This window comes from Phascolarctos cinereus, unplaced genomic scaffold (assembly GCF_003287225.1).
Source record: "Phascolarctos cinereus isolate Bilbo 61053 unplaced genomic scaffold, phaCin_HiC Scaffold_4;HRSCAF=312, whole genome shotgun sequence".
Classification (NCBI taxonomy): domain Eukaryota; kingdom Metazoa; phylum Chordata; class Mammalia; order Diprotodontia; family Phascolarctidae; genus Phascolarctos; species Phascolarctos cinereus.
The window spans coordinates 311,368,773-311,381,703 of NW_027555847.1; the positions used below are offsets into that span (position 1 = coordinate 311,368,773).

Here is a 12,931-nt window from a genome sequence, read left to right on the forward strand (position 1 = left end):
TACAGTAGGTGTAATTAAGGATAAGATAATTCATTTTTGTGAAAGATATTAATTTTGAGGTTAATTACTCACCTAATTAATATATAATACCATACTATCATTTGGTAACTCCTATCCTTCTCTGAAATAAAGCCCCTGTTACAAAGGTCATTGCTTACTCGAAAAGAAAAAAGCTCTATCTCTATTCTGGAACCAGATGCTAACATATGATGAATCTACTGGTGTCAATCTGCAGTAGATCTTGACACACTAGAATGAATAAGCTACTCTGTAATCTCATTTGCTATGAAAGCCACCAAAATGAAAAGGTTATGATTTATCTGAAGCTGGAAATTAAATTTCCACCTTATTTAAAAAGGCATCAGGCATCAAAAAAATCAAAATGCTCAAGCAGAAGAATCCCCCTTATCATCTGAAGGTTCCTATTATTTTTCTCATATACATGTCTCCAGTGAAGTCACTAGACTCAGCTCACTGGACAGAAACCATGAAATACTGATCTGCAAAATATCCAGTGAAGCACTTATATCAAAATGAAAATGCAGTTATCTTTTAAAATAACGATTAGAATGGCTAGAGCAATGATGCTGTTTATTTAAAAGTCCCCTACCAAAACCAAAAGACTTTGTTTTTAAGTTGAAAATTTGACTATTCATATTCCAATTATACATAAAAACAGTAAAGTCCTCATAAAATTAAATATAAGGAAAAAAATTTATTTTTAAACCTACCTTCCAACCTTAACCCAATCAGAGGGTATAGAAGATATGAGAGAGTTCTTTACTTCTATGAGAAACTAAAATAAATGAAAAGGAAATGTTGGATATTTAAGGAAAAAATTCCAGAAAGTGCTCAAAAATTTAAGATGATTTATTTTTAAATCACAAAAATTCTTTGGTTATTTAAACAACTGATTACTGTATATGACTGAACTTAAATTACAATTAGTCCTGGGTAAAACACTGACTAATGGGGCATTCTGGAAAGTCATTATTAGTCCCTGAGACAGCAGTGCCTGTGACACACACTCCACATCCTGTCTACATGGGTAAAGAAGCAAAAGGAACATGGATACACGTACCTAACCCTGAGAGATATACAAACCTGGCACTAAATATTTGTGGTGGGTATGGGGAGGCTCTGAGGAGATGGAGCGGTGCCCCTGGGGATAGGGCCAAACTATAGGAACTACTAAGTCATGAGTATATCACCTTCAAGGTACTATTGTCGTTCAGTCATTTCAGTCATGTCTGACTCTTTGTAATCCCATTTGGAGTTTTCCTGGCAAATATACCAGAGTGGTTTGCCATTTCTTTCCCCAGCTAATTTTACAGATGAGGCAAACAGGGGTAAGTGACTTGCCCAAAGTCACACAGTTAGTGTCTGATGCTGGATTTGAACTTGGGTCTTCCTCATTCCAGGCCTGGTGCTCTATCCACTGCACCACCACTTAGCTGTTTCTAGGTACAGTGGTATCTAAAAAGTGATCCTCCAACCAAAATAATTGCTTATTCTGATAGTAAATGGGCATAGACATATTGGTATCAGCTGCAAGTTAATATATCCAAATCACTGCAATGCATAGCATAGAAATCATTAAATCTTAAAGCCAGAAGAGATCTTCAAATGTAAATTAATCCATTCCTCTGTAGAATTCCTCCTTAGTGACCCTTCAGAAAAGGTCTTGACCCTTGGCATTTTTAGAGAAGGAGAGTCTATAACAACTTTTGGTAACTCACTCAACAATAACTATTAGACAGTCCTTTTTATCTTATCTGAATCCTTTAGGTTGCATCATCTATTTCACCTTGTTCTGGGCTTAAGAGATTGAAAATAGAATCACTATTGTCTTCTTAAGAACCTTTATCAAATTGCCTAATCTTCTCCAAGGTGAAAAATCCTGTAATACTAATAACTTTTCTTCATCTATCTTAGTTATCAGTCCTTCAGATCACTTTCTTGGTTCCTTTTCTGAATCCTTTCTACTTTATAGTATACTAATAGGAATGTTGAGTAAAAAATGAGGGTGACTTTGTCCAACATAAGTCATGTAATTCTACTACCTGATCTCAGGGTTACATCTGCTTTTAAAATGGAAATGCCAAAATGCTAACTTGGGATCAATTTATTTTTGTCCATTGTTACTGATAGATCTTTCCCTGCCATTTTTCTGCATTTATCAATATTTCACTATCAATCCTACGTACAGCTAGGTTGATTTTGGTAACAATGCTCTTTTGAAGAGGGAGGAAGCCAAACTTAAATGTAAGATATTAATAATTTTAACCCTTAGAGAAATTGGCAATAAAAAGGATGGTTTAAGCATAAAAGAACATAAGACTCATGCAAGAACTGTAGACTGTCATTGAAGATTGTCACTTACTAAACACTTGAAAATTTTAAATGATCACTTATGTTCCACATCTATTCTGAGAAAAGAAAGCAGAACAGAAATCAATATAATAATTACGTAAAATTACACTCCCTCTATTTCCCTTGGTCTCTTTCCTCCCAAAAAAGAAACATGAGAAAGTTTTGGGATTAGCTTTACAATGATGCTTTTAAATCGTAAAAATCTGTTTTACAAATTATCCAAATTAAATTTATTCCCCAATCACAAGGTTGCATTTTTCAAAGTCTCCATATGGAATCTTCAAATTTTTACTAAATGTAAGAGATGGAAAAGCATTATGGCTTATGGACTCTGGAAAAGGCTAAAAGGCTGCATCACTTCCTTTAAAAGTAGGTTTCTTTTATTTCTTATTCTCTTTAATCTTCAAATCAGAATATGGAATAATGATGGTCAGCATTTTGCAGGCTGTGTAGTATTCATAGATGTACTTGACCTTACACAGGAGGGTTGCCAGTGAGCCAGTGTGGGACCCTACATAAGGTCGTTTTTTCATTAAATTTCATCATCTTTAAAATGGACCCCCCAAAAAAACCTGTACCTTTTTCAAGAATGTTGTGTGAATGAGCTTAATACTTACTGTCATCATTCAGTATTCTGAAAGCATTCGAGAAGTGCACGAAATCACAAAACACACTGACCATGTGCCCTTCAAGAAGGATTCACATGGATGGGAGGCTACACATGTGAAATTTAAAGAGACATCCACACTTGAAGCATTTGTACTGAATGAAAAAAGATTCCAGATTTTAATTCCATTAATACATGCAGGTAGATAGCACAGTGGACTGAGTGCTGGGCCTGGTGTCAGAAAAACTCGAGTTCAAATCCAGCCACAAGTGTGGCTGTAGGAACCCAGGCAAGTCCCTTAACCTCCTACTGCTTCAGTTCCTCAACTGCAAAAGGGGAATAGCACCTATCTCCTACAGCTGTTGTGAAAAGAAACTGAGATAATATCTGTAAAGCGCTTTACAGACCTTAAAGCACTGTACAAATGTTAGCTATAATTATTATTAAAACAAATTAATCTAAGTCTCTCTAATATCACAAACTTGTTGAAATATCCCACTACAATAAGGAAATCACAGTTGATAGACATTGATTATAAAAATTCTTCCTAGTGCAAAACATGCTTTATGTTGATGTTCATAAGTTTCTATATGGTTCACTATATGGGTTACCACAGAAACTCTCAAACACCCATCTTATCTTGATGAAGTACTGAAGTATTTCCATACAAGCAGCAGTCTTCCCCTCCACAGCCTTAGATTTAGAGGGCATCTAGTCCAACCTCCTTCTTCTGCAGATAAGGACACTATGAGCCCAGAAGAACAAAAAAAGAAGGAGCCATATAGGGATCTGAAACTCGCTTCTTTGCCTTCAAATCCCCTACTCCTTCCAATGTAGCATGATGATTCTATGAACAAGTACTTAGTGAATAATGCTCATGAACCAGAATAGGATTCTATAGTTATTTTTAAAATTATTCTAGGGGCAGCTAGGTAGCACAGTGGATAAAGCACCAGCCCTGGAGTCAGGAGGACCTGAGTTCAAATTCTATCTCAGACACATAACACTTACTAGCTGTGTGACTCTGGTCAAGGTGCTTAACCCCAATTGCCTCACCCCCCAAAAAAAGTTTTTCTAACCATTTCAAAAATTTCACAGTTTTGCAAGCATTCACAAGAAGCGGCTGTTAAGATAGGGCAAGGTAATAAACGCAAAATGACTTCTAAACACATGCCACAGTGATGAAGACTGTTTCTGTGACTTTGAGCCCCCTGAAAGTGCACATCAAATCTATTGAACAAGACAAGATGTATCAGGCGTGGGGAACCTACAGCCTCGAGGCAACATGTGGCCCTCTAGGTCCTCAAGTGTAGCCCTTTCACTGAATCCAAACTTCACAAGACAAATCCCCTTAATAAAAGGATTTGTTCTGTAAAACTTGGACTGCCAAAGGGCTGCTCTTGAGGATCTAGAGGGTCACATATAGCCTCGAGGTTGCAGGTTCCCCACCTCTGGGATATACCATGTTATAAAAATATGACCCAATAAGAGGGAAATTCTAAATTTTTATGATTCATCTCTAAATCACAGTAAAGTGAGTAGGTTGGGCTAGATAATCTCTAAAGGGCCCTTTCAGCTCTACATTTTAGGAATCTATGAAATATACATCAGGTACTTAAGAAGAGGATCCATTCCGTATGATCAAACCAAAACAGAATGCAGCATTATTTTCAGCAGCCAGATTTTCTGACCAGCTGTACAAAAAGGTAGTGCTATCAGAACTGTTCTTTTCAAAACTATAAGGTAGCAAAACAAATTCAAGAAGTTCAAGATAATGTAATAACAAGATTATTTCTCTCTCAACAAATTTTCACTTCATTTGGCAAATGGCTTTCATGGAAATAAAATTCAGTCAAGTATAGATTCATATTACCTCCTGTCCCAACACTGTTTTGTAATGTGCAGAAGGATTTTTTAGTACTCTTCGTATTTCTTGCAAATGTAGATTGATTTTGGTGGTAACCACTTGTATTTCCTCTTTCCTCTTACTTATTGAAGGGAAATCTGTGAGGTCCTTAAACAACTCAGTTTTATCTCCAATCCTAAAAAACAAAAAGTATGTTTGTACTCATGAAGAATGAATGTCTTGTGAGTGGGCAGAATGTAGTGCAATTAGTACTAGGCTGAAATTTGTCCACAAATAGTGTCCACGATTACCAATATGATCTCAGAAGAGCCCTGTAACCTTTCTTATCCTCAGCTAAACTATAAAATAAGGAAGTTGCACAAGATGATCTCTATGATACTTACTACATGATAACTTTGAACAAGTCATTTAACTTCTTTTTAACTGAATTTTCTCACCTATGTGATGAAGAAGATGGGCTGGATAACCTACAGGGTTGGTTGCTTTCTGCTCTCAATCTTATGACTGGTCCTTTAGCAATGAGGAACAGTCACTGGCATCTTTGAAAACAACAATTCCAAGAAAAGAGTAGGGATGGGTAGGTACCAGATTATAGGAGTATGAAGACTGGCAGTGGGAGGAAGTCTGCTCTGGACCCAACTTGTCCATCTGTGCTTTCTGTCTCAGATACTCATACTGATGAAAAAAAGCTCTACAGCTTTATCCATCCCAATGCCTCTTGTAATCTGGGTAATAGACTATTCTTCACACATGTAGTCTTTGAGAATTTTACCAGTGAAGGGAGATAACCTAGAGAATGAGAGCTAAAAAAGATAGCCTGGTCAAGGGAAAACATTTTTGGGAACATGAAATCTAAATACATTTTATGACAGAAAAGTGCTCATAGATAGAAAAAAGCTAAATATACACGACAGAAGAAATGAATTCAAACAAGGTCATAAAGGAGTCAATACAACAAGTAGAAATGTTAGCCATCTTTTCCTCTGAGACTGTGGGGAAGAAGATATGGGTGAGCATAGACAAAGAGTGTTTGAAATAGCACCATTCCAAGGCAGTGTGATATAATGGAGTAACAATGCAGACAGACTCAAAAGCCCTGCGTTCTAATTTGCCTCTGACATGACCTGGGTAAAGTACTTTGTAAACCATAAAAAATGGTACAAAAGTTATACAACTGCATTGGACTAAGTACCATTAAGATGATTTTTATCTGCTTTATATAAGAGACCCACTTCACCTGCGGAAAATCTGCCTCTAGAAGTTAGAATCTGGAGTTCCTATTTATGAAACAAATGGTGCACAGCCAGCCAGCAAACACAGATGAGATGCCAATAGGATAGCACCATTTGGGTTAAACAAGCTACTCAGCTTAGCTCTCCCTATGCCCGCCCTTCTTATGTGAATCCTGTGGGAAATCCCACAGCCAGCAGGGTTGGTGAAATGGCAGCCAGTTAAATTTTTATTTCCAGCTGCATCTGGAACTATTTAACATTTAGAGTCTTCAGTCTAGATCTTTAGGATCTGGTCAGGTTTCTCATTTCAAATACATACAAATGCCCACTGCCACCAAGGCAGACTAGAAAATATACATGAAATGACCAATATGCCTAACCATCTTTTTTTTCATTTGAGGCAGCTTTTGTTTTTATATTGCTTTCATTTCCGAATATATCCCTGCTCTAACCACTAAGTTTCAAACAAAAAATTAATGAGAAAAAAAATAGTTCAACAAAAATCACCAACACATCAGCCAAGTCTGACAGCACCCTACCCCCAGAGCCCCCACCTCTGCCAAAAAAGAGAAGAGTCTATTTTCTCACATCTTCTGCAGGGTTAAGTGTGGTCACTATAATTATACAGCACACTGAAGTGAATGGAAAGAAAAACAAGATCAGTAACAACCAACCCAATGACCCTAAACGCCAGGTAATCATGATGACCAAATGCCCCTGAAGCCCTCCTCCATGGGTCTCCACGTGTCCATCTCCTCCTGTCTGTGGTGAGGGGGGACTCTTGGGGTCTCAGAGGATGCAACATCGCCACCTACCAGGAGGCTGACCCTCAAGGGAAGACTTTAAACTGTGTAATCTCGTGTCTTCTTCAATGGATCTCTTTTCTAGTACCTAACATTTTGCTTAAGGATCTGTATCTGACTGATACTCATTCTTCCATGGTTAGCATACTCCCATTCCCTTATACTTGCCCCATCCGAAGGCTTCTCAAATCCTGGCTACAATGTAAAAACCTCATTCACCATCCTCAATTCAATGCACTCTCATGCCTATCTGTCTGAACATCCAGTGTTACACACCAGATCGGTCTGCCCCTTTGACTGTGTTGGCTAAAACTCCTATTCCATAACTAAGAATCTTCCTTTCATGTTAAACTTTTTTTTCTTTTCTTACTCCAGTCTTCTGACCCTCATTGAGACACAGTTCCCTCCTAATGAAAAACCACTCTCCTTACCACCCTTGGATGCACTTTCTCGAATACCCATTGACTTACTCAGTTATGATGTAAGTCCAAATATACCTTGTTACCCACTATCATTTCCAGGCTCTCTTATCACCTCTCCTCCTTTAAAATTCATGCTATCCAAATTTATCATCCAATCCATAGTCTGATAGCTGTTATCTATTGAACTCAAGCCATTCTCCTTCCTTCCTTCCTTCCTTCCTTCCTTCCTTCCTTAGGTTTAATGTCTGGCTCACAATCTTTCTTTCTTGCCCTCATATTAGGGGACTTCAACCTGTGTACTGATACTCTCTCAAATACCCTAACTTCCCAATACTTCAGTCTACTCAACTCCTATGACCTACTCCTCCATTCTGCTTCAGCTCTCCACAGAGATGGTCACATTCTTGATCTCACCACCTACAAGAATTCCACTTCCTTGTTTATGAATTAAGAAATTTCTTTGCCTGATCAAAATAGTTTATCATTCCACTTTTCTCATTCTTATGGCCCTTAACCATGTTCTTTTTCCTCTCTATGACCTCCAATCCCTTCAACTTTATTTTTTTCCCAGGCCATCACCACTGCAGTGGCTATACTTTCTCCTTCCTTCCCTATCTTCAACTCCTTGGTGAAGCATCTCAACTTTCCACTATCTGCTACTCTTCAATACCTTGATCCCTTGTCTTATCACCAATCATGATTTACCAATCCCCAGCCTTGGATTATTCCCACCATCGGCTTTCTTTACTCAGTTGGTGATGAATGGAGCCACAGGAAATGAAACTCCGCTGACTGGGTCCATTATAAATTTATACTAGCTTTTCTCAACCAGGTCCTCACTGCAGTGAGGCAAGCGTTCTATTCTTCCCTAACTCATTTGCTATTCCACTCTGCACAACAGATATTTGAAAAAGTTTCATCTCTTCTGAAGCCTCCCACAGCACCCCCAATCACTATCTCAGCTGAGACTCTTGTCATATATATCTGAAAAAATGCCCTTTCTCTTCAGACATCTTCCCTCACTATCCCTCCTTTGCTTGGAAAGAAAGAGATGGTCTTTCTTCTTGCCAATGCCAAGCCCTCTATGTGCTCCTTTGATCTCATCGCCTCCTGTCTTTTCCAAGCAGATCACTGTCACTATCCTCTCTACTGTCTCTCATCTACGGTTTCCCCTTACATATTGACTCCTATTGTTTTAAAGACTTTTATTTTCATTCCTACAATAATCACTCTCTCAGTTATCATCCTTTATCTCTTAGCCTCCTTCAGGGCTAACTTCCACAACTCACTGCCTCCACTTCTCACATTCTCTTCTAAACCTTCTACAAAATAAGATTCCAACCCTGCTGTTCAATTGACCCTTTCCAAAGTTACCAATAATTACTTAATTGACAAATCTAATGCACATTTCTCAATACTTATCCTTTTCAAGTTCTCTGCAGTATTTGACACAGTTGATCACCTTCTCTTAGATTTCCTAGTCTAGATTTTCTTCCTAGCTTCTTCTCTGGGTTCTCGTGACAAAACTTTTTCCTGGTTCTCCTTACATCGTTCCAGCCACTCCTCAGTTTCCTTTGCTGCTTCTTGGCCCCTCATCACAGCCAGTATTCATGGGTTTTCCCCCAAGCTCAGTCCTGAGCCTCCTCTTTTGCTCTATACTATCTGACTTGGTGATATCATCAGCTCCCATTGGTTCAATTATCACTTCTATACAGTTGATTCCCAGATAAACGTATCGAGACCTAGTATCTCTCCTGAGCAAAAGTCACACTTCACCAGCTGCCTTTTGGTCATCTTAAACTGGATGATGTGCCACGGGCATCTCAAACTCAACATATCCAAAACAGAACTCCTTATATTCTTGCATAAACTGCCCCCTCTTCTGAATTTCCTTATTACTACGAAAGGCACAGCCGTCCTCCTACTCACCTAGGCTGGCAACCTCAGTATCATCCATAACCTCTCATAATTCCCAAGCTTCTAATCAGTTGCCAAATCTTGTCATTTCTACCTTTACAAGTCCATCATATGTCTCTCCAATCATATAAGCACAGCTTTAGTTCAGACTCTTATCACTTCCTATCTGGACTACTGCAATTGCTTTCCAACTGGTTGCCCTGCCTCAAGTCTCTCCCTACTCCAACCCATCCTGCACACAGCTGCCAAGGTGATCTTCTAAAGCAAAAGTCTGCCCATGTCACTTATTCCTCTGCTCAGTGACTTTCAGTGACTCCCTATTACATCCAGACCAAATACAAAGTCCTCTGTTTGGTGTTTAAAGCTCTTTATAACCTGACCTTTTCCTATCTTCCCTGTCTTCTTACACTTTATTGCCCTCCATAAACTCTATAATCTAACAGGTATACTCATCTACTTTCAGTTCTTTGAAAACAACACCTCATCTCCTATCCTGGCATGCCTGGACTGCTCTTACTGGTACCTCTGTAATAGGCCCCTCAAGGCCAAACAATTACTAGCACCTTCCCCTCTCAGATTACCTTCCATCTACTGTGTGTGTGTGTCTGTCTGTCTGTCTGTGTGTCTGTGCGTATTACACATGCCAAGTTCTTTACATGTTGTCACCCCCATTAAAATACATGCTCCTTGAGAGCAGGAACTATTTTTGCCTTTTTTTTTTGTATCTCTAGCACTTGACACATTAATAAATGCTTGTTGACTGACTAACTGAATCACACACACTGTTTTCCTGGTTCTATCTACTTTACCCTGCATCAGTTTAAGTCTTCTCTTGCTTCTTCAAATTCTTGCCACTAACTGTTCCTCAGGGGATAATAATATTCCATTACATTCACCTACCACGATCTGTCTAGCCAGTCCCAATCAATGAGGCCTGCCCAAATGAACTTTTTAAAAGAAATAACGAATGGTCTGATACTTACTTGGCAGCTTGTTCATTGAGTATATTGAAAAAATGCTCCACTGGGTTGAGATGCTCAGGTATTTCCAGAAGGCACTGCTTGAGCAAGTCTGATTTAACTTGGGAATTGATAGCAGGAATTAATGCTTGAATTTCTATCTTCAGGTGACACAGGGCTTTAACAATCAAGAAGAACTCCTGGGTGGAACACTGAAATTGAAAACAGTTTTTTAACCTAAAGAATGTAAGATACCTTAAAATGAAATTCAATGATTAATCAATCATTTTAAAGTTGGGCATATTTAAAATCACCTTTCTGGTCAGTGTATCCTGCCACATAAAAAACTTAGCCAATTAAAATAAAGGCTTGCCTATGTAGTAAATATCTAGAAGAGGAATGTTTTAAGGATATAAATGAAGTGATTTTAAACCCAGGATGTTTTTCATTTTTCAAAATGCATTTCAAAAAACACATTAGAAATGTCAGGAGTGGGAAAATAAATTCAAACGATATGCTGAATATAATTTTAATTTCTTTGAATCTTATCTTCCTGCCCTCTCACTCTTTTGTTTTTCCTAACAAAATAAACATGACAAACATTCATTGACAACTTGTTTTTTAATTGCCTTTTTTAGTAATTCACCAGATTTTTACTATCAGTTACTATCCTATTTATAATCACATGATTATTCAAGAAAATAAGGAAAGGGCAAGCCTTCTACTGTGCTCTGAACATTAATATATTTACTTATTAGATTTTCCAGACTTGGAAAATGACTTTAAAGACTAAGACCCAAGGAAGAAGCAAGAAAAGCTATTTTTGCAACTTTAAATCTGCTAAAGCTGCATCTACTTTTGTTATATAATGTAACAAATTCCATTCAACTTGTTTTCAGAAATTGTTACTTTTTTTCTTCTACAGAGATATCTAACAGCTCACTCTAACCCAAAGAGTTTGCAAGGAGTTCCACAAATTTGCTCTGTGCTGGATCAGAGCTAGGAGAGATTAATGAGCAATTGGAAGCCTGGGGCACTAGAAAGCTAAATAATTTGGACACTGTTACGCAGGTAGCAAGTATCAGAAGCAGGACTTGACTCTAGCTCTTCCTTATTACAAGGCCTGACCGCTATCCACTACATGATGCTAATCCTTGTTGAGATAGAGTCTAAGGTATACCTGTATCCTCTCCATTTTGCTCCACTGTGTTATCTACAAATATGGATTCTAGGACAGTTCCTTGTTACACTAAAGGTTTGGTTCTCTAGCTCCCTGTTTTTCTCTTCCCTCTGCTCCCTATAACGAAGGCAAAATGTATAAATCACCAAGTCTGTTCTCAACCACAAGGGTTACAAAATAACTCACCTTTTAATCCTGGGAAAGAGACTAGGGAAAAGTTGTATTTCAGTAAAAAATCTGTACAATGAGAGATCTACTTCAAAGAAATACCCAAACAACAGTATTTGGCTGGGTAGCTTAAAAACAAACACACACTCCAAAAAACAAAACCAAAAAACAAACCCTCCCCGCAAAAAACTACAAAAGTTTATTTAAGTGGTGAGAGGAAGTTAGGAATGGCCTTGGTAGAGAAAGGTAATGAGTTTTGTTTTGAACATGCTGAGCTTGAAATGCCTATGGGATACACAGTTTGAAATGTTCAAAATGTAGTTGGTAATGCATGACTGGAGGCATCTAGGTGTCTCAGTAGATAAAGCACTGGGCTTGGGATCAGGAAGACCTGAGTTCAAATCAGGCCTCAGACATTCACTAGCTGTATGACCCTGGACAAGTCATTTAATTCTTTGTATTCCTTAATCCACTGGAGAAGGAAATGGCAAACCACTCCAGTACCTTGCCAAGAAAAGTCCATATGGAGTCACAAAGTCGGACACAACTGAACAACAATAACAAATGCAAAATGGAGGGTCAAGAAAGAAACCAAGGATGGATATACAGATATGGGAATTAAGCTTAGAGATAACTCTCCAAAATTGCAGCCCATTATTCTGAATATCTCTTGGCTATAAGCTGTAAAGTGCAGCAGGATGTTGTGGCCCCAAAATTAAGCAGTTGTCTAAAACTGGCCTTTTGGAGAAGCAAATTAACATGGTAGCAATAACATAAAGGCACCAACATTATAAAGAAAAACAACTTTCAAAGTCTTAAGAACTCTGATCAATGCACCAGCTACAATTACAGAGAACTAATCATAAAGCATGCTACTTACTTCTTGACAAGGAAGTGATTGTCTCAAGGTGCAAAATGAGTCATGTATTTTTGACCATGGACAATGTGAGTATTTGTTTTAGTTACACATATTTGTTAAAGGAGTTCTTTTTTCACCTTTTTTTTCCCCAGTTGCAAGGGGATAGGGTTTAGGAGAGGGGAAATCTAGTGACAGCATAGCACCCCTTCAAAACAAAAGAAAGTAAAAGGGGTCACTGAAGAATTTTAAGAAATGCACAAAAGAAAACAGAAGGAAAGCTAAAAGGAAACATAGAAAAGCAGGATACTTTTGAAAGTTACAACTTAAATTTGTTAAATGCCAAGGAAAAGCAAGCCATATAAAATAAAATAAGTTTCTTACATAATTCTCTTTTTCTGTTATATTTTATTTTAAAAAAAACACTCGTTTTATTTGGTATGTGTTAAGTTCTGAATAAAATAAAATTTTAAAACTACTGACCAGTTGGGGACACCAAGTTTCCTTCCTTTTCTCTCACATAGTATAAATTAACGTAGTGTATATT

At 37.9% G+C, this 12,931-nt stretch overlaps 1 protein-coding gene across 1 annotated transcript in view; it reads right to left on the reverse strand.

Moving 5' to 3' along the window:
• The window catches only part of MSH3 (mutS homolog 3), a 204,065-nt gene that overhangs the window by 79,913 nt on the left and 111,221 nt on the right, over window positions 1-12,931 (reverse strand). The window contains 3 exon segments of the mRNA XM_078153148.1: window positions 732-796; window positions 4,854-5,022; window positions 10,205-10,392. Of these exon segments, the coding sequence (XP_078009274.1) occupies window positions 732-796; window positions 4,854-5,022; window positions 10,205-10,392 (422 nt within the window).